General features: G+C 46.3%; 1 protein-coding gene across 1 annotated transcript in view; it reads left to right on the forward strand.

Moving 5' to 3' along the window:
- Window positions 1-18,211, forward strand: part of LOC138284406 (mucin-2-like) — a 1,072,535-nt gene that overhangs the window by 511,527 nt on the left and 542,797 nt on the right. The window contains exons 20-22 of the mRNA XM_069223143.1: window positions 3,070-3,221; window positions 16,835-16,973; window positions 17,068-17,178. Of these exons, the coding sequence (XP_069079244.1) occupies window positions 3,070-3,221; window positions 16,835-16,973; window positions 17,068-17,178 (402 nt within the window). The remainder of the gene's footprint in view (window positions 1-3,069; window positions 3,222-16,834; window positions 16,974-17,067; window positions 17,179-18,211) is intronic.

An 18,211-nucleotide genomic window follows, 5' to 3' on the forward strand; every position in this document is an offset into this window, starting at 1 on the left:
CTTAGTTTGGCAAACAACCTTGCACTGCATTTTGTTCCAAAAGCTATACCTTTACCATATCAAGACTTGAACTTAGCTCCCCAGCTCCAAGGTTGGCAGTTCTGGCTGTTACACCACATCCTCTGACCTGCCCTTCTCTAGTATTTTCAGTACTCTTGTTTGGCAATTGTGGCTGGGTCGCTTTGCCGCTGCTCCTCGCAAACCCCCACTAAACAGGCCCCCCTCTCAGGTTTACGGCTCATGTTCTGACTGTCTCCCCCTCAAATCTGCTGGTGCTCTTACAGATAAACCCTATTATATCCTTGGTTGCTTTCTAAACCTCTCTTACACCTTAATTTTTGTTTCAGTGCCACACAAAATGTTTAAATAACTTTATGTATATAAATAAATATTAAAGCTCAACATGTCTTGTTATCCCCGGAGGACGTATAGCCAGTGGAACTGCAGAAACCTCCCTCATTGTGGCCCCCCTTCCTTTAGCAATAAGAGCTGGGTCACTTCACCTCCACTCCTCACAAACCCCTCTCAAAGTGGCCCGCTGTCAGTCTACGACTGCTAAAGGAGTCTTGTTCTCCTCATCGGAGGAAAAGCCAGCCAGAAGAGCTAGACCCGGGAGCAGTGCTGTGGGGCACCTGTCATTTCAAGTGTTTCAACTTCAGTTTCATCTCTAAAACCAGTTGCCAAGGTATCCCCTTGGACGATCCTGTTTCATGGTGCAGCTGGTACAGTGGCACAGGGGCCAAAAGCTCTAGGAAAGCCACTGAACACCTATTATAGCTATATGTTGCTACTAAACAAGCAGTCACCAGCACAGTTAACTTGCAGGCACACCCTTCCTTCTGCAATCCCGGCTAGGTCACTTCACCGCTGCTCCTCACAAACCCCACTCAATGCAGCCCCCTTCTCAGCCTAAGGCTCATGGCTCATGTTCTGACTGCCCCCTTGCATCCACTGCTGTTGTTACAGATAAATCCTATTGTATCTTTTGTTGCATTCTAAAGGTATCTTTTACCTTAATTGTTTCTTGAATGCACACAAAATTGTTAAATAAATATATCCAAAAATAAATATTAAAGCTCATCATGTCTCTTTCTCCTCAGAGGAGGTACAGCCAGCCGCACTTCAGAAACCTCTGTCAGTGCAACCCCCTTTCCTTCAGCAATCGCATCAGGGTCACTTTTCTGCCGCACCTCGCAAACCCCCTTCAAAGTGGCCCCCTCTCAGTCCACAGCTCATATTTTGACTGCCCCCCTCGAATCCTCTGATGTTGCTACAGACAAAACCTATTGTATCATGCCTCAATAATATAGTTAACTTCAGTTCTTCACGCACAGTTTATTTTCCTTGCCTTTTTAAAGTTTCTGTCCCTCAAACACACGCTCTTCTCCTCTTCTTAGGGTGTCTTCTGCACACAGATAAGCTCCCTCTTTAGGTATCTGTAGCCAGCTCTCTCCTTCGTTCGCCCTTTCTCACACCCTATTTCTTCTCCCCTGTATAAATGTCAATACCCACTACCTGCACAAACTATTTATCTCTCTCATTCTTCATTTCTATCTATTCTCTGCAGCTCTAACCACTATTTTTTTACTATGACACATAGGCGGTGATTCTAACCGCGGCGGGCGGCAGTCGCCGCCCGCCATGCGGTTACCGCCAAATGACCGCACCGCGGTCACAAGACCGCGGCGGCCATTCTGGCTTTCCCGCTGTGCTGGCGGGCGACCGCCAAAAGGCCGCCTGCCAGCAAAGCGGGAAAGACCCAGCAACGATGAAGCCGGCTCCGAATGGAGCCGGCGGAGTTGCTGGAGTGCGACGGGTGCAGTAGCACCCGTCGCGAATTTCAGTGTCTGGTAGGCAGACACTGAAATTCTTTTTGGGGCCCTCTTACGGGGGCCCCTGCAGTGCCCATGCCATTGGCATGGCCACTGCAGGGGCCCCCAGGGGCCACGCGGCACCCCCTACCGCCATCCTGTTCCTGGCGGGAGACCCGCCAGGAACAGGATGGCGGTAGGGGGTGTCAGAATCCCCGTGGCGGCGGAGCACGCTCCGCCGCCATGGAGGATTCCCAAGGGCAGCGGAAAGTCGGCTGTACACCGCCGACTTTCCGTTTCTGGCCGCGGCTGAACCGCCGGGGTCAGAATGCCCAGCGGTGCACCGCCAGCCTGTTGGTGGTGCTACCGCGGTCATTCGCCCTGGCGGTTTTTACCGCCAGGGTTAGAATGACCCCCATAATTCTAATACACAAATACACACAATTCCACACCACACAAATAAACAACTAATAATTCCAATACAACTCACATAATTCCAATACACACCACATGCATCCATTACACTAAAAAACAAAACACATGGGTGAAATACATTTTAATTCACTATTCCAACAGCTCTAAATCTCACAAATGCGAGACCTATTGCATTGCAAATGCCTATTTTGCTTAGTGATCTTCTGCCTCAGAGCAGCGAACGCTCGCTCTTTAAGGACTGTGCTGAGGACGATGGACAGGGAGTTAATGGAGTCACAGTAATGGTTCTGCACCCAGTGGGCTATATACTGTTCGAGGAGCAACAATGCATTTGCTGCCCCCTTTAATGTATCCTTAACATACAGTGTGGTCAATTAAAATAAGGTACTGCAGAGATCGTCAGAATTGTGCACCATTTCTCAGTGGGAATATGATCTAGACGGCTGCAGTATGGTTTCTATTGTATACTGCAGTAGATGGACGTTTTCTCAATTTTTTACTCATCCTGTCATTGAGGTTGTTTTCTACTAGCCACTTTAGGATTTATTTTACTATTAGGCATGCCAGGAAAAAAACAAGACAACCTCTAAATACACCAGAAATTGTGTTTTCTTTGCTGATAATCTTTTAAGGGTCTCTTCTACGTATGGTCAAGTTACAGACTATTGCCAGTGCACGTGTATGTCTGTACTTCGAAGAGCCTAAAGAGCTGCAGGAGGTTAGTGCACAGACGATAATGGGTGGCTCTCTGTTTCTAAGCAGTACCAGAGAATGTTACAAGAAAAACCGTAATTGAAACACACCTGTTACTTCTCTCACACAGTACAGCACCCAGTGTGTCTCTGGCTGCGTGTGTCCACAGGGTCTGGTGTCTGATGACCGAGGAGGCTGCATCCAGGAAGAATTGTGCCCTTGCATTCACAATGAGGTCCCCTACCATTCAGGAGATAAGATCCGAGTCAACTGTAACACTTGGTACGTACGATGCACATTTCTTACTATTTCAAAGCTCACCTGCTAGCAACAAGAAGAAAATAAAATAAATGAGGAATAAAGCTTCCACCACAGAGAACCTGCAAGCACTCATCACTTGTGGGGAGTGAACCTATTGTTCTGCATGTTTAGTCACATAGAAGAACGTATCACACAATCTTGACAAGCAGCAGTGGAGGCCTGGCCTGCTGAAACATAAGGACATTCCCAGACAGACCTGTACTGCAATAACAAATGAGTCTAAGACAAAGTTAGAAGTAAGGGCCTGATTACGAGTTTGGCGGTCAGACCGGCAGACTGCCACAACAACTGTCTCAGAAAGCCCGCCACAGTAGCGGTCCCACAGCTGCCATATTACAACGTCCCCACCGGCCCAGCTGCAGTGTTGATGACAGCAGTGGCCTGGCGGAGGACGTGGTCAGGTAAACAATGTATCTTTTTCCATAGGTGTTGATGCAGGTACATACATTTTGTGTAAAAACATCCATATGCATGACACATGGAAAAATATTTTAAATATGCTCCAATGACATTGCTGAAGAATGGACCAAACACGTCCATTCTAATCAATGGAAGGAAATGTGACAGGTACATGCAATTTTAACTGTCTGTTTTGGGGGGTAGATTTCCTAATGTGATGGGGGGGAGGCGTGGACAAAGGGGTCCACACCGGGGACTGACGTGAAAAAAAGGGTTTAGGGTGCAAAGCTCAAGGCTGGCAGTGCCTACTGCCACAGTCAGGTCGATGGTAAGGCACTTCGTAATCTAGTTGGTGGTCCCCTTGCCTGCACAGCGCTATGGGAGCTGAAATTCCTCGACTGCCAATATGGTGGCGCATAATACCGCGGTTGGACCGCCAATGCTGTGGGAATTGGACCACCGCTGTGGGGGTCACCAGACCCCCAAACTCATAATCAGGCCCTAAGTCAGCAGAGACAGACCAATGATGTCAACTATAATGGTTGCAAACCTTGAGAAATATAAGGCTTTTGAAGTAAATACTGGTCGCAATTTTTTACCAGTATTTATACTATCAGGATAGAATATTATGAAGTAATTGCTTGACCTATTTGCTAATAGATCAAAATGTAAACTTCCGATTGGGAGTGGGTCCTAATCTGACCTATCTCATGATTATTAATAAGGGAGATCACAAACTGTGAGTCCGCCCATCTTATGGTCATCACAGGGATGGTGACTTTGTAGGGTCAGCAGTCTACCATGTCTGTGATGTTCTATAGGGGGTTGTACACCATTAGAAACATGGGGCCAGATCTACAGAAAGTTGCGCATCTGTCCTGATGCAACACTTTTCTTGCGCCGCCCTTAGTCCCCCTAACATCACCATACTAGCAATGTAGTTACAATACAGCACACAATGGCGCGTTAGCAAGATAGCATCCGAATCTATGACTCTACTGTGGTGCTTTGCTGGATTAGCACTGTTAATTGTGGCGCTAGTCCTGCAAAGCATTAGGGAGGCTCATAGGTTATTATTGGCCCATTACATTAACCGCTGCAAAGTGCAGGTGTTAAAAATTACAGAAAAAATTATGCAGTGAAATCTTGAAGATTTCACTGCACCGTTTGTTGCAGCCTCCTTGCGGGGGAACACCCCCTTGCATACATTATGCCTGGCACAGGCATAATGTGGCTTGAGGAATAACAAAGTGTTGCAATGCTAGCATTGATCCACTTTGTAAATATGGTGTGTCAGAAATGCCTACCTAATGCCACATTAGCATAAAAAGAAAGGTGCTAATGTGGTGCAAGGAGGCTTAAGGGCCTTGTAAATCTGACCCATAGGGTCAGATGCAGTAAATACTGGTTGCAATTTACAACAATTTACAACCACTATTTGTACTATCAGTATAGAATGTTATGAACTCATTTTATGACTTATGCACTAATAGGTCAGTTTGTAAAACTTCGATGAGGAGTGGGTCATAATCCGACCTATCTCATAAATATTCAAAAGGAAGGACAGAAATTGTGTCACACCCTGATTGATGGCCATCACGTGGTTGGTGGCTGGCTGGGGCCAGAAGACCATCATGTCTGTGATTGCAAAGAAAAGTTTTCCAGTGGAGCCCATTTACCTTAAACAGAAACCATGATACGTTTACAAAAAAAAATTAAAAGGTTTGTTTGATTGTTGGCAAGAGTCTTCTGGACCACTGCCTACTCTTCAATAAGCTTAGGTTCTATTCGAAAAGGGGAATAGTCTTTGTGAAGGGGTTACCACACCAATTCAGGAGTCACTTTTCAATGTTTTGTGGCTTGAGTATAGTTAACTGATCCCTTTATATGAGAAAATATTTTTTGTAGTCATGATCTCCGAATCTGAGTGAGACCAGAAAAATGCTTTGCACATCTGGCCCAGAGATCACAAAGTAAGTCATAACATCCATAACAACTTCACAGACAGAGCATGCCTTACAAGCCAAACAACTGAGCGTCATTCCAAGTGGCAGAAACACAATTCTGTGCCGCAGTACCATACGCCTGCACAGCAAAACAACAGAAATGCAAAATTGCACTTTTCACCAGTGAATATATTGTTAAAGAAGTAAGTGCAAGGACCCAAAGATCTGCTTAAAAGTCTGCTCAGGTGTATCCAAATGGCGGGGTTGTCGAGTACCACGGCAGATATATTTTTGTTTCACATCATGCCTCTTCCGCCATGCTACAATTCCTTTATCCTAATTTCAGTCTTGCAGGGCCAGTTTTGCAGTTTCACACTGTTTTCTTATATTTATCTCCTTCAATCTTTCTAACTTCCCTGCCTGTCTCTCTTTTTGTTCTGGGCCATAGTATCATCGTTAAAAATAAATACTGGTCCACAAAAATGAGGTGTCCACCACCCAGCACCACATACACAAAATCATTTTTACTAGGATAGTAAAGCAATAATTGAGACACTAAGGGCCAGATGTAGCAGAGAGTTTGCGACTCGCAAACGGCGAAAATCGCCGTTTGCGAGTCGCAAATGCCTCTTTGCTATGTAGAAATGCATTTTGCGAGTCGGCTCCGACTCGCAAAATGCATTTCCGACTTGCAAATAGGAAGGGGTGTTCCCTTCCTATTTGCGACTCGCAATGCTATGCATTTTCATTTGCGACCGCGATTGCGGTTGCAAATGAAAGCGAAGTTAGCATCCACTTGAAGTGGATGGTAACCCAGGCGCAAACGGGAAGGGGTCCCCATGGGACCCCTTCCCCTTTGTGTCTGGAATAAAAAATAATTTTTCAGAGCAGGCAGTGGTCCAATGGACCACTACCTGCCCTGAAAAATACCGAAACTAAAGGTTTCAGTTTTTTTTCAAAGTGCAGCTCGTTTTCCTTTAAGGAAAACGGGCTACACTTTGAAAAAAAAAAGACTGCTTTATTTAAAAGCAGTCACGGACATGGTGGTCTGCTGTCTCCAGCAGGCCACCATCCCCGTGAGTGCCCTGACTCGCTATGGGGTCGCCTTTCTACATTCCAAATTGCGAGTTGCAATTTGCGAGTCGCCGGGACTCGCAAATTGCAACTCGCAATTTGGAAACTTGCTACATCTGGCCCTAAGATTCTATTTCTCCTTTGCATGGGACGCAAAGTTGGTGACAAGCAATAAATATGACTTCAATTAAGGAAAATGGAGAATGCAGATGAAATCTCCTGCAGTGCTAAAGAGTTTTTCCAAAATTACATATTGATCGTGTAATGTGTTTTATGTCCAGTATTTTCTGCAGTTGCATATACACTATAAATGTGTGTAAATGTTAACCAGAGGAAAGGAAGATCTATGTAGGAGAATGACAACTAACAAGTTGGAAAGAAAGGGAGGAATCTGAGGTCCATATGTACAAAAGATGTGGGTGGTAATAAAACATGTTTTACGCAACTGTATCAACGAGGACAGGGTAAATTATTCTCTTATTGAAAGTCTGCACTTCTGTATAAAGTCTTTTCCCACTCGTTCCAAACAACAAGTCCATCAGTGTTCAACACTTTAGAATTTGTGGCAATAGTTTCATCCTCATTTTCTTCAAGTGAGATGTTCATCACTTTACAATTTGTGGCAATAGTTTCATCCTCATTTTCTTCAAGTGAGATGTTCATCCTCATGTCTTTTAGTTTGTTAATGTCAAGATGGTGTGTTACAGCAGTATAAGTACTGGTTTCAAATGGCTCTAATATGTTTTGTAATTTGCTCCTCCAAAGTATGTATGGTGCTTCCAAAGTGCATTCTACTGTGTAAAATAAATGTATGTCACAGAGGTGGTTTTGCAGTAGATAAAAAAGTTCATGCCATGGCATTTGGAATAATTGAAGTTCTACCCTTTTGCCCCCTGTGGTGTGTGGGGGGGTGAGCTCCAGGGGCCCCCTCAGCATAGCACGTGGCCTCAGTGAGACCGAAGGGTAGCCCCATCCATGTTCTTTGGAGGGGGGGCCCTCCAGTTTCGTTACGCCACTTGTAGGAGGCTGGACTGGCTTGTAGTGAGTACCAAGGGGTACTTGCACCTTGCACCAGGCCCAGTTATCCCTTATTAGTGTATAGGGTGTCTAGCAGCATAGGCTGATAGATAATGGCAGTTTAGCAGAGCAGCTTAGGCTGAACTAGGAGACGAGTGAAGCTCCTACAGTACCACTAGTGTCGCTTGCACAATATCATAAGAAAACACAATACACAGTTATACTAAAGATAAAGGTACTTTATTTTTATGACAATATCCCAAAGTATCTCAGAGTGTACCCTCAGTATGAGGATAGCAAATATACACAAGTTATATGTACACAATACCAAAAATATGCAGTATAGTCTTAGAAAACAGTGCAAACAATGTATAGTTACAATAGGATGCAATGGGGACACATAGGGATAGGGGCAACACAAACCATATACTCCAAAAGTGGAATGCAAACCACGAATGGACTCCAAACCTACGTGACCTTGTAGAGGGTCGCTGGGACTATTAGAAAATAGTGAGGGTTAGAAAAATAGCTCACCCCAAGACCCTGAAAAATGAGTGCAAAGTGCACTGAAGTTCCCCAAAGGACAAAGAAGTTGTGATAGGGGAATAATGCAGGAAAGACACAAACCAGCAATGCAACAACGATGGATTTCCAGTCGAGGGTACCTGTGGAACAAGGGGACCAAGTCCAAAAGTCACAAGCAAGTCGGAGATGGGCAGATGCCCAGGAAATGCCAGCTCTGGGTGCAAAGAAGCTTCTACTGGACAGAAGAAGCTGAGGATTCTGCAAGAACGAAAAAGGCTAGAGACTTCCCCTTTGGAGGACGGATCCGTCTCCCTGTGGAGAGTCGTGCAGAAGTGTTTTACCGCCGAAAGACCGCCAACAAGCCTTGCTAGCTGCAAATCGTGCAGTAAGCGTTTTTGAATGCTGCTATGGCCCAGGAGGGACCAGGATATCGCAAATTGCGTCAGAAGAGAGAGGGGACGTCCAGCAAGAAAAGGAGCCCTCTCAGCAGCAGGTAGCTCCCGGAGAAGTGCTAGAAACAGGCACTACAAGGATGCGTGAAACGGTGCTCACCCGAAGTTACACAAAGGAGTCCCACGTCGCCGGAGACCAACTTAGAAAGTCGTGCAATGTAGGTTAGAGTGCCGTGGACCCAGGCTTGGCTGTGCACAAAGGATTTCCGCCGGAAGTGCACAGAGGCCGGAGTAGCTGCAAAAGTCACGGTTCCCAGCAATGCAGTCTGGCGTGGGGAGGCAAGGACTTACCTCCACCAAACTTGGACTGAAGAGTCACTGGACTGTGGGGGTCACTTGGACATAGTTGCTGGATTCGAGGGACCTCGCTCGTCGTGCTGAGAGGAGACCCAAGGGACCGGTAATGCAGCTTTTTGGTGCCTGCGGTTGCAGGGGGAAGATTCCGTCGACCCACAGGAGATTTCTTCGGGGCTTCTAGTGCAGAGAGGAGGCAGACTACCCCCACAGCATGCACCACCAGGAAAACAGTCGAGAAGGCGGCAGGATCAGCGTTACAGAGTTGCAGTAGTCGTCTTTGCTACTATGTTGCAGTTTTGCATGCTTCCAGCGCGGTCAGCAGTCGATTCCTTGGCAGAAGGTGAAGAGAGAGATGCAGAGGAACTCGGATGAGCTCTTGCATTCGTTATCTAAAGTTTCCCCAGAGACAGAGACCCTAAATAGCCAGAAAAGAGGGTTTGGCTACCTAGCAGAGAGGATAGGCTAGCAACACATGAAGGAGCCTATCAGAAGGAGTCTCTGACATCACCTGGTGGCACTGGCCACTCAGAGCAGTCCAGTGTGCCAGCAGCACCTCTGTTTCCAAGATGGCAGAGGTCTGGAGCACACTGGAGGAGCTCTGGACACCTCCCAGGGGAGGTGCAGGTCAGGGGAGTGGTCACTCCCCTTTCCTTTGTCCAGTTTCGCGCCAGAGCAGGACTAAGGGGTCCCCTGAACCAGTGTAGACTGGCTTATGCAGAATTGGGCACATCTGTGCCCAAGAAAGCATTTCCAGAGGCTGGGGGAGGCTACTCCTCCCCTGTCTTCACACCATTTTCCAAAGGGAGAGGGTGTAACACCCTCTCTCAGAGGAAGTCCTTTGTTCTGCCATCCTGGGCCAGGCCTGGCTGGACCCCAGGAGGGCAGATGCCTGTCTGAGGGGTTGGCAGCAGCAGCAGCTGCAGTGAAACCCCTGAAAAGGCAGTTTGGCAGTACCAGGGTCTGTGCTACAGACCACTGGGATCATGGGATTGTGCCAACTATGCCAGGATGGCATAGAGGGGGCAATTCCATGATCATAGACATGTTACATGGCCATATTCGGAGTTACCATTGTGAAGCTACATCTAGGTAGTGACCTATGTAGTGCACGCGTGTAATGGTGTCCCCGCACTCACAAAGTCCGGGGAATTGGCCCTGAACAATGTGGGGGCACCTTGGCTAGTGCCAGGGTGCCCACACACTAAGTAACTTAGCACCCAGCCTTTACCAGGTAAAGGTTAGACATATAGGAGACTTATAAGTTACTTAAGTGAAGTGTAAAATGGCTGTGAAATAACGTGGACGTTATTTCACTCAGGCTGCAGTGGCAGGCCTGTGTAAGAATTGTCAGAGCTCCCTATGGGTGGCAAAAGAAATGCTGCAGCCCATAGGGATCTCCTGGAACCCCAATACCCTGGGTACCTCAGTACCATATACTAGGGAATTATAAGGGTGTTCCAGTAAGCTAATGTAAATTGGTAAAATTGATCACTAGCCTGTTAGTGACAATTTGAAAGAAATGAGAGAGCATAACCACTGAGGTTCTGATTAGCAGAGCCTCAGTGAGACAGTTAGTCACTACACATGTAACACATTCAGGCACACTTATGAGCACTGGGGCCCTGGGTGACAGGGTCCCAGTGACACATACAACTAAAACAACATATATACAGTGAAAAATGGGGGTAACATGCCAGGCAAGATGGTACTTTCCAACACAACCCCCCCCCCAAACGAAGGACAATAAGACTAGCCATGACCTGATGAGTCTTCATTGTCTAAGTGGAAATATCTGGAGAGTCCATCTGCATTGGAGTGGCTACTCCCAGGTCTATGTTCCACTGTATAGTCCATTCCCTGTAGGGATATGGACCACCTCAACAATTTAGGATTTTCACCTTTCATTTGTTTTAGCCAAAGTAGAGGTTCGTGGTCTGTCTGAACAATGAAGTGAGTGCCAAACAGGTATGGCCTCAACTTCTTCAGAGCCCAGACCACAGCAAAGGCCTCCCTCTTTATGGCAGACCAACACTTTTCTCTAGGGGTCAACCTCCTACTAATAAAAGCAACAGGTTGATCCTGGCCCTCAGAATTAAGTTGTGATAGGACTGCCCCTACTCCTAATTCAGATGCATCAGTTTGGACATAGAATTTTTTAGAGTAACAAGGGCTTTTCAGGACAGGTGCAGAGCACATGGCCTGCTTCAGCTCCTCAAAAGCTTTCTGACAGTTTGCTGTCCATAATACCTTTTTAGGCATTTTCTTGGATGTGAGGTCATTAGGAGGGGCTGCAATGGAGCCATAGGTCTTAATGAACCTCCTGTAATACCCAGTGAGGCCTAGGAAGGCTCTCACCTGAGTCTGGGTGGTAGGGGGAACCCAATCAATAATTGTTTGGATTTTCCCCTGTAGTGGTGCAATATGTTCCCCACCAACAAGGTGTCCCAGATAAACCACCTTACCCTGCCCTATCTGGCACTTTGAAGCCTTGATAGTGAGGCCTGCCTTCTGCAGGGCCTCCAAAACTTTCCATAGGTGGACCAGGTGATCATCCCAGCTGGAGCTAAAGACAGCTATATCGTCCAAATATGCTGCACTGAAAGCTTCCAGCCCTTGCAGGACTGTGTTCACCAACCTCTGAAAAGTGGCAGGTGCATTTTTCAATCCAAAAGGCATTACTGTAAATTGGTAATGGCCTCCAATGGTTGAAAATGCAGTTTTAGGTTTAGCATCTTCTGATAACTTGATCTGCCAATACCCTGCAGTCAAATCAAAAGTGCTTAGATACTTGGCAGATGCCAGTGTATCTATGAGCTCATCTGCCCTGGGTATAGGGTGAGCATCAGTTTTGGTTACCTGGTTGAGACCTCTGTAATCTACACAAAACCGCATTTCCTTCTTTCCATCTTTGGAATGTGGTTTTGGTACAAGTACCACAGGAGAAGCCCATGGACTTTCAGAGTGCTCAACCACTCCCAGTTCTAGCATTTTCTGCACCTCTTGCTTTATGCAGTCCCTGACATGGTCAGGCTGCCTATAGATCTTACTTTTGACAGGTAAACTGTCTCCAGTATCTATAGTGTGCTCACACCAAGAAGTGGTACCTGGCACAGTAGAGAAGAGTTCAGAAAACTGACCCAGGAGATTTATGCAATGGTCTTTCTGCTCAGCAGTAAGACAATCAGCCAAAACTACACCTTCCACAAGAGCATCTTGTTCTGTGGAAGAGAAGAGATCAGGTAGAGGATCACTGTCTTCTTCCTGTCCCTCATCAGTTGCCATGAGCAGGGTGAGATCAGCCCTGTCATAGTAGGGTTTCAGGCGGTTGACATGGAGCACCCTAAGGGGACTCCTGGCAGTGCCTAAGTCAACTAAATAGGTGACTTCACCCTTTTTCTCAACAATTGTGTGGGGTCCACTCTATTTATCTTGGAGTGCTCTTGGGGCCACAGGCTCCAAGACCCACACTTTCTGCCCTGGTTTGTACTGAACCAAAACAGCCTTCTGATCATGCCATTGCTTCTGGAGCTCTTGGCTGGCCTGAAGGTTTTTACTGGCCTTTTTCATATACTCAGCCATCCTTGATCTGAGGCCAAGTACATAATCCACAATATCTTGTTTTGGAGCTTTTAAAGGTTGTTCCCAACCCTCCTTGACAAGTGTTAGTGGACCCCTAACAGGGTGTCCAAAGAGGAGTTCAAAGGGGCTGAAGCCCACTCCTTTCTGGGGTACCTCCCTGTAGGCAAAAAGGAGGCATGGTAACAACCTTTAAAAGCTCCAAAACAAGATATTGTGGATTATGTACTTGGCCTCAGATCAAGGATGGCTGAGTATATGAAAAAGGCCAGTAAAAACCTTCAGGCCAGCCAAGAGCTCCAGAAGCAATGGAATGATCAGAAGGCTGTTTTGGTTCAGTACAAACCAGGGCAGAAAGTGTGGGTCTTGGAGCCTGTGGCCCCAAGAGCACTCCAAGATAAATGGAGTGGACCCCACATACTATGTTGCAGTTTTGCAGGCTTCCAGCGCGGTCAGCAGTCGATTCCTTGGCAGAAGGTGAAGAGAGAGATGCAGAGGAACTCGGATGAGCTCTTGCATTCGTTATCTAAAGTTTCCCCAGAGACAGAGACCCTAAATAGCCAGAAAAGAGGGTTTGGCTACCTAGGAGAGAGGATAGGCTAGCAACACCTGAAGGAGCCTATCAGAAGGAGTCTCTGACGTCACCTGGTGGCACTGGCCACTCAGAGCAGTCCAGTGTGCCAGCAGCACCTCTGTTTCCAAGATGGCAGAGGTCTGGCGCATACTGGGGAGCTCTGGAAACCTCCCAGGGGAGGTGCAGGTCAGGGGAGTGGTCACTCCCCTTCCCTTCCCTTTGTCCAGTTTCGCGCCAGAGCAGGGCTAAGCGGTCCCCTGAACCGGTGTAGACTGGCTTATGCAGAATTGGGCACATCTGTGCCCAAGAAAGCATTTCCAGAGGCTGGGGGAGGCTACTCCTCCCCTGCCTTCACACCATTTTCCAAAGGGAGAGGGTGTAACACCCTCTCTCAGAGGAAGTCCTTTGTTCTGCCATCCTGGGCCAGGCCTGGCTGGACCCCAGGAGGGCAGATGCCTGTCTGAGGGGTTGGCAGCAGCTGCAGTGAAACCCCTGAAAAGGCAGTTTGGCAGTACCAGGGTCTGTGCTACAGACCACTGGGATCATGGGATTGTGCCAACTATGCCAGGATGGCATAGAGGGGGCAATTCCATGATCATAGACATGTTACATGGCCATATTCGGAGTTACCATTGTGAAGCTACATATAGGTAGAGACCTATGTAGTGCACGCGTGTAATGGTGTCCCCGCACTCACAAAGTCCGGGAAATTGGCCCTGAACAATGTGGGGGCACCTTGGCTAGTGCCAGGGTGCCCACACACTAAGTAACTTAGCACCCAGCCTTTACCAGGTAAAGGTTAGACATATAGGTGACTTATAAGTTACTTGAGTGCAGTGTAAAATGGCTGTGAAATAACGTGGCCGTTATTTCACTCAGGCTGCAGTGGCAGGCCTGTGTAAGAATTGTCAGAGCTCCCTATGGGTGGCAAAAGAAATGCTGCAGCCCATAGGGATCTCCTGGAACCCCAATACCCTGGGTACCTCAGTACCATATACTAGGGAATTATAAGGGTGTTCCAGTAAGCCAATGTAAATTGGTAAAATTGGTCACTAGCCTGTTAGTGACAATTTGAAAGAAATGAGAGAGCATAACCACTGAGGTTCTGATTAGCAGAGCCTCAGTGAGACAGTTAGTCACTACACAGGTAACACATTCAGGCACACTTATGAGCACTGGGGCCCTGGGTGACAGGGTCCCAGTGACACATACAACTAAAACAACATATATACAGTGAAAAATGGGGGTAACATGCCAGGCAAGATGGTACTTTCCTACACCACTGTGTTAGCACTTTACAACAGCCACATTTATTATTTCCCTCCTGTAGTTCCAGTATTCAAGTAGCAGATTGTGACTTGGCGGAAGAGCAGCAGCAGGGTAGATGACGGGTTTTTAAAAATCCGATGTTACTAGGAGTTCTCAATCAGGATCTCTTTGACATCAGGGGATGAATCTAGAAAATGCTAATATCATGGAGCAGCCCGTAAGTTCCTATCTTGAATTTATTAACGGATAGATTGCTTACCGGAAATCTTCATTACTCCAATGTTCCTTCCTTGTTGCAATACTTATGCCTCGCCCACACTTTCAGTTGAGTCCACCGCTATCCCAGTTCTTAGTGATGACATGACACGACATAATTGTGCTCCACATTTATGGTTTTTATGGCTCCATGTGATTGGAGAGAGGCCTGAAGTAGGGTATACAAGAGAAGGGTAGGGACATTTTTTTTCTTTTTTCTGGGCTATGTCATGTAGTGCCCGGGGGGGATATGGAAGCACCTCATATATAAAGGGCTGGTTAGAGGAAGAGTTGAGAAAATATTGAAAGTAGCTATTTGCAGTCTGCTGAGCAGTTAGAAGCTCTTGAGAGAGACAGTACGCATTTTCCTGCCCTACTCAGTGTGAATGAGTGCCTCTTTATTTACATTTTGAAAAATGTATAGTTTTATGATCAAAAGCCTCCTATTTGCTACAGTTCCCTCTTAAACATTTTTATTGGCATACTATTTTTTAATCCATTAAGTTCCCAACAGCATGCTTGCCCGGTGACTTTACAACTGTAGGGGTGGGTGGAGTTGATGGAGTTCCACTCCGTGGAATTCAGCAGAGTTGGCTAGTAACCCCACGGAATTCCTTGGAGGCAGAGTTCTGTGAGCTGCGGAGTGGCCCTGAATGCAACCGATCTCAAAAGTTCTAAGCAGGGTTTGGCCTGATTAGGCTTGACCATGCTTAGCACTTAAGAGATCAGGCGCATTCAGGACAGGGCAATAGGCAGCAAAAGCTGCCATTTCGGGCCTCTTGTGCACCGGCCTGCCCGGTGTGCAGTCAGTGCACATAAGGCAGGCAGGTGCACAAGTGGCCTGAGACAGCAGCTTTCGCTGCCTATGGCCCTGGTCTGAATTCAGGCCAGGGCCATAGACAGTGAAGGCTGCATTTCAGGACTTTTGTGCACCAGTGTTTGCATAGAAAAAAAAAACGAGGATTTACGTGGGTCCTCCTTCCCAGGAGGTCCTGGGTGGCACAGCCTGGCTGGCCCTCTGCCTCCCTGTATCATCCTAAGCTGCTGGGTAGCTGGTGAGCAACTCCAGCCGCTGTCGTCGGGTGAGTGTGTGCTGTAGCCCAGTTATGGGCTACACAGCGCAGACTGTCTGAGCTTGCACTGTGTGGCCCATAACTAGGCTGCAGTGTGCACACGGTGAGCTCTGCTGGCAGGGCTAGCGGAGTTTTTGACCAAACTCTGTGCTCCAAGGGGAGCACAGAGTGCCAAAAACTCTGTTAGCTCCGCAGGCTAAGTGGAGCTCACCGCCCAGACCTATTTACAAGCTGTGGGTTGTGATACGTCTTGCTGTAAACCAATTTCTTTTATAAGAATTTAACGCAAAGATGACTGAGGCAAAATCTAACTTAATTGAGCAGACCTAGAGAAGTGGAATGTTATGCTATGCTGTAAATCTTAATTAAGTCACAGCTTATTTATGAAGCCAGCAGCCTCACCACATTTTTGCCATCCCATAGACTGGTTGCCGGAGCACAACTTTTCCTCTTGCTTGGTCGAGTAAGTAGGCTATTCTCTTATTTACAGCTTTAGTGTCTTGGAATGGGCTGCTGAAAAGCAGAATTACGACAACTGGAAACTTTTCATGTTTAGTCTGTCTTCTACCATACTGAGAATTATTTTTTCAGTGAGTAAAATGTTATTTTCTCTTACCTGTATTCTTCATTGCCACAAACAACTGAGTAGTAAATCTGTGTAATTAATACATGAGTTGGGGGAAAGGTTTTTTTATCAGAAGAACATTTTCAGCTTATCACATCAAATCTCTTAGTTGATTTCACTAATACAACAGATAGTGCTGCAGTTTTTATCACCGTTCAGCATCGAAAGAAGTTTTTGGTCAGCGGGTGTTCAGCTTCTGTTCTGAGTCCCCTGTACACTCATTAAGAAAAAAAAGATCCTATAACATCAGGGTCCACAGAGGGCCACCTTCTGTGATGAGTTATAAACACCACCAGATGCACTCAGATGGCAAATGTTTTATGTTTTTATAAGAAAACAATCATGGCAGTCAGTCAAAAGCGCATTTCAAGAAGTAGCCCCAGGAATAGTCATGAAAGCTACACCATTCCACAAAAATATTATTAATGAGGTGAATCAGCATAATAATGTAAGAGTGTAAAAAGGTGACTTTTTGATCTCTGTCCATCATAGCACATGTAAGAACAGGATGTGGGCCTGCACCAATGAAGTCTGCCCGGGAACCTGTAGTGTTTATGGAGATGGACACTATGTCACCTTTGATGGCAGGCATTTCACCTTCAACGGGGACTGTGAGTACACACTGGCTCAGGTAAGCATCATGGAATTGGAGGCTATGCTCATTTGAAGCATTTGGATACCAGGGTTGAAATTTGCTAATGTGTCTCCTCGTTGCTCTGTTTCAGGACTTCTTTGGCAGTGACACCAGCAATGGTACATTCCGAATCATCACTGAGAACATTCCCTGTGGAACCACTGGGACCACTTGCTCCAAGGCTATGAAAGTCTTTCTCGAAGTAAGTCTATCAGGCTTACTACATTAGGAATAATATATATACAGTGGACCAATAATATTGTTTGGGTTGAATACAGAGCTTTGCAGATATCAGGATTGTAGGAAAGTATGACTTTTCCAGATGGTCATCCCAGATTGTTTGCCTTTTTCTGGATCCTAATTTCCTTTTTTTTTTAAACTCTGTTCACTGTACAGCTAAACCGGAGGAAGATGCCTGTGCTCCCCATTTAAATGTGCCTAAATCGGGTTGGTCCTGGTTGACATATTTAACTTGCATATAAGTCTCCAGCACATGGTGTCTGAAATAAACCCAGGGTCTGGAAGTTAAATGCCACCTGCGGACAACAGGCCATCTGTTCCATCTACAAAGTCAGCCTCAAAAACATGGCTTTAGGCCTACCATGTGTAGCCAGACTGCAGCAGCCAAAAAACCTGGTGGCACATCTGTTAAAATAACCCCTTTTGACAGCTAGGGAACCCTGCATTTAAATATTAATAAGCCCCAACAAATTACAGATTTTTGTTAGCAAAGTGGGGTATCTGATATTTAAAAGTGGAACATTTGTGAAATTAAAAATTGCATGTTCCTCCACTGACTAGGTTCCAAAAGCTATTTTCACTGGGTGGAGTTTCTAAACAATAATTTGTAAGTTCTGGCAGAAAAGGACTACAAAAACCATTCAGAGACAATTTTGAATATTCATTAACCATTCAATTTAATGGAAAAGTCTGATTTGTTTTATGAAAATTTAGGACAAGTAACTTTCTGAATGTTACCTTTTACCTGTCTGAACATCCACTGGGCTAATTAGCAGTAACCTAATGACAGCTGGTCTACAAGTGCTTGATCTTTATGAGGTGTGGAAACTGCTCACAGAGGAGGAACAATGGCTTGGGAGTGGATTGGCATTTTTCTTCCCCTAGCAGAAAGTACAGTTAGAGTGGACCAAGAAACTCCATTAACTCTCTTGTGCTCAGGACAGAGAAGTGAGTTCCTATGGTTAGTTAGCCAACCTTTTGTGAGGCTAAAGACA

Source organism: Pleurodeles waltl, chromosome 3_1 (assembly GCF_031143425.1).
Source record: "Pleurodeles waltl isolate 20211129_DDA chromosome 3_1, aPleWal1.hap1.20221129, whole genome shotgun sequence".
Taxonomy (NCBI): Eukaryota; Metazoa; Chordata; class Amphibia; order Caudata; family Salamandridae; genus Pleurodeles; species Pleurodeles waltl.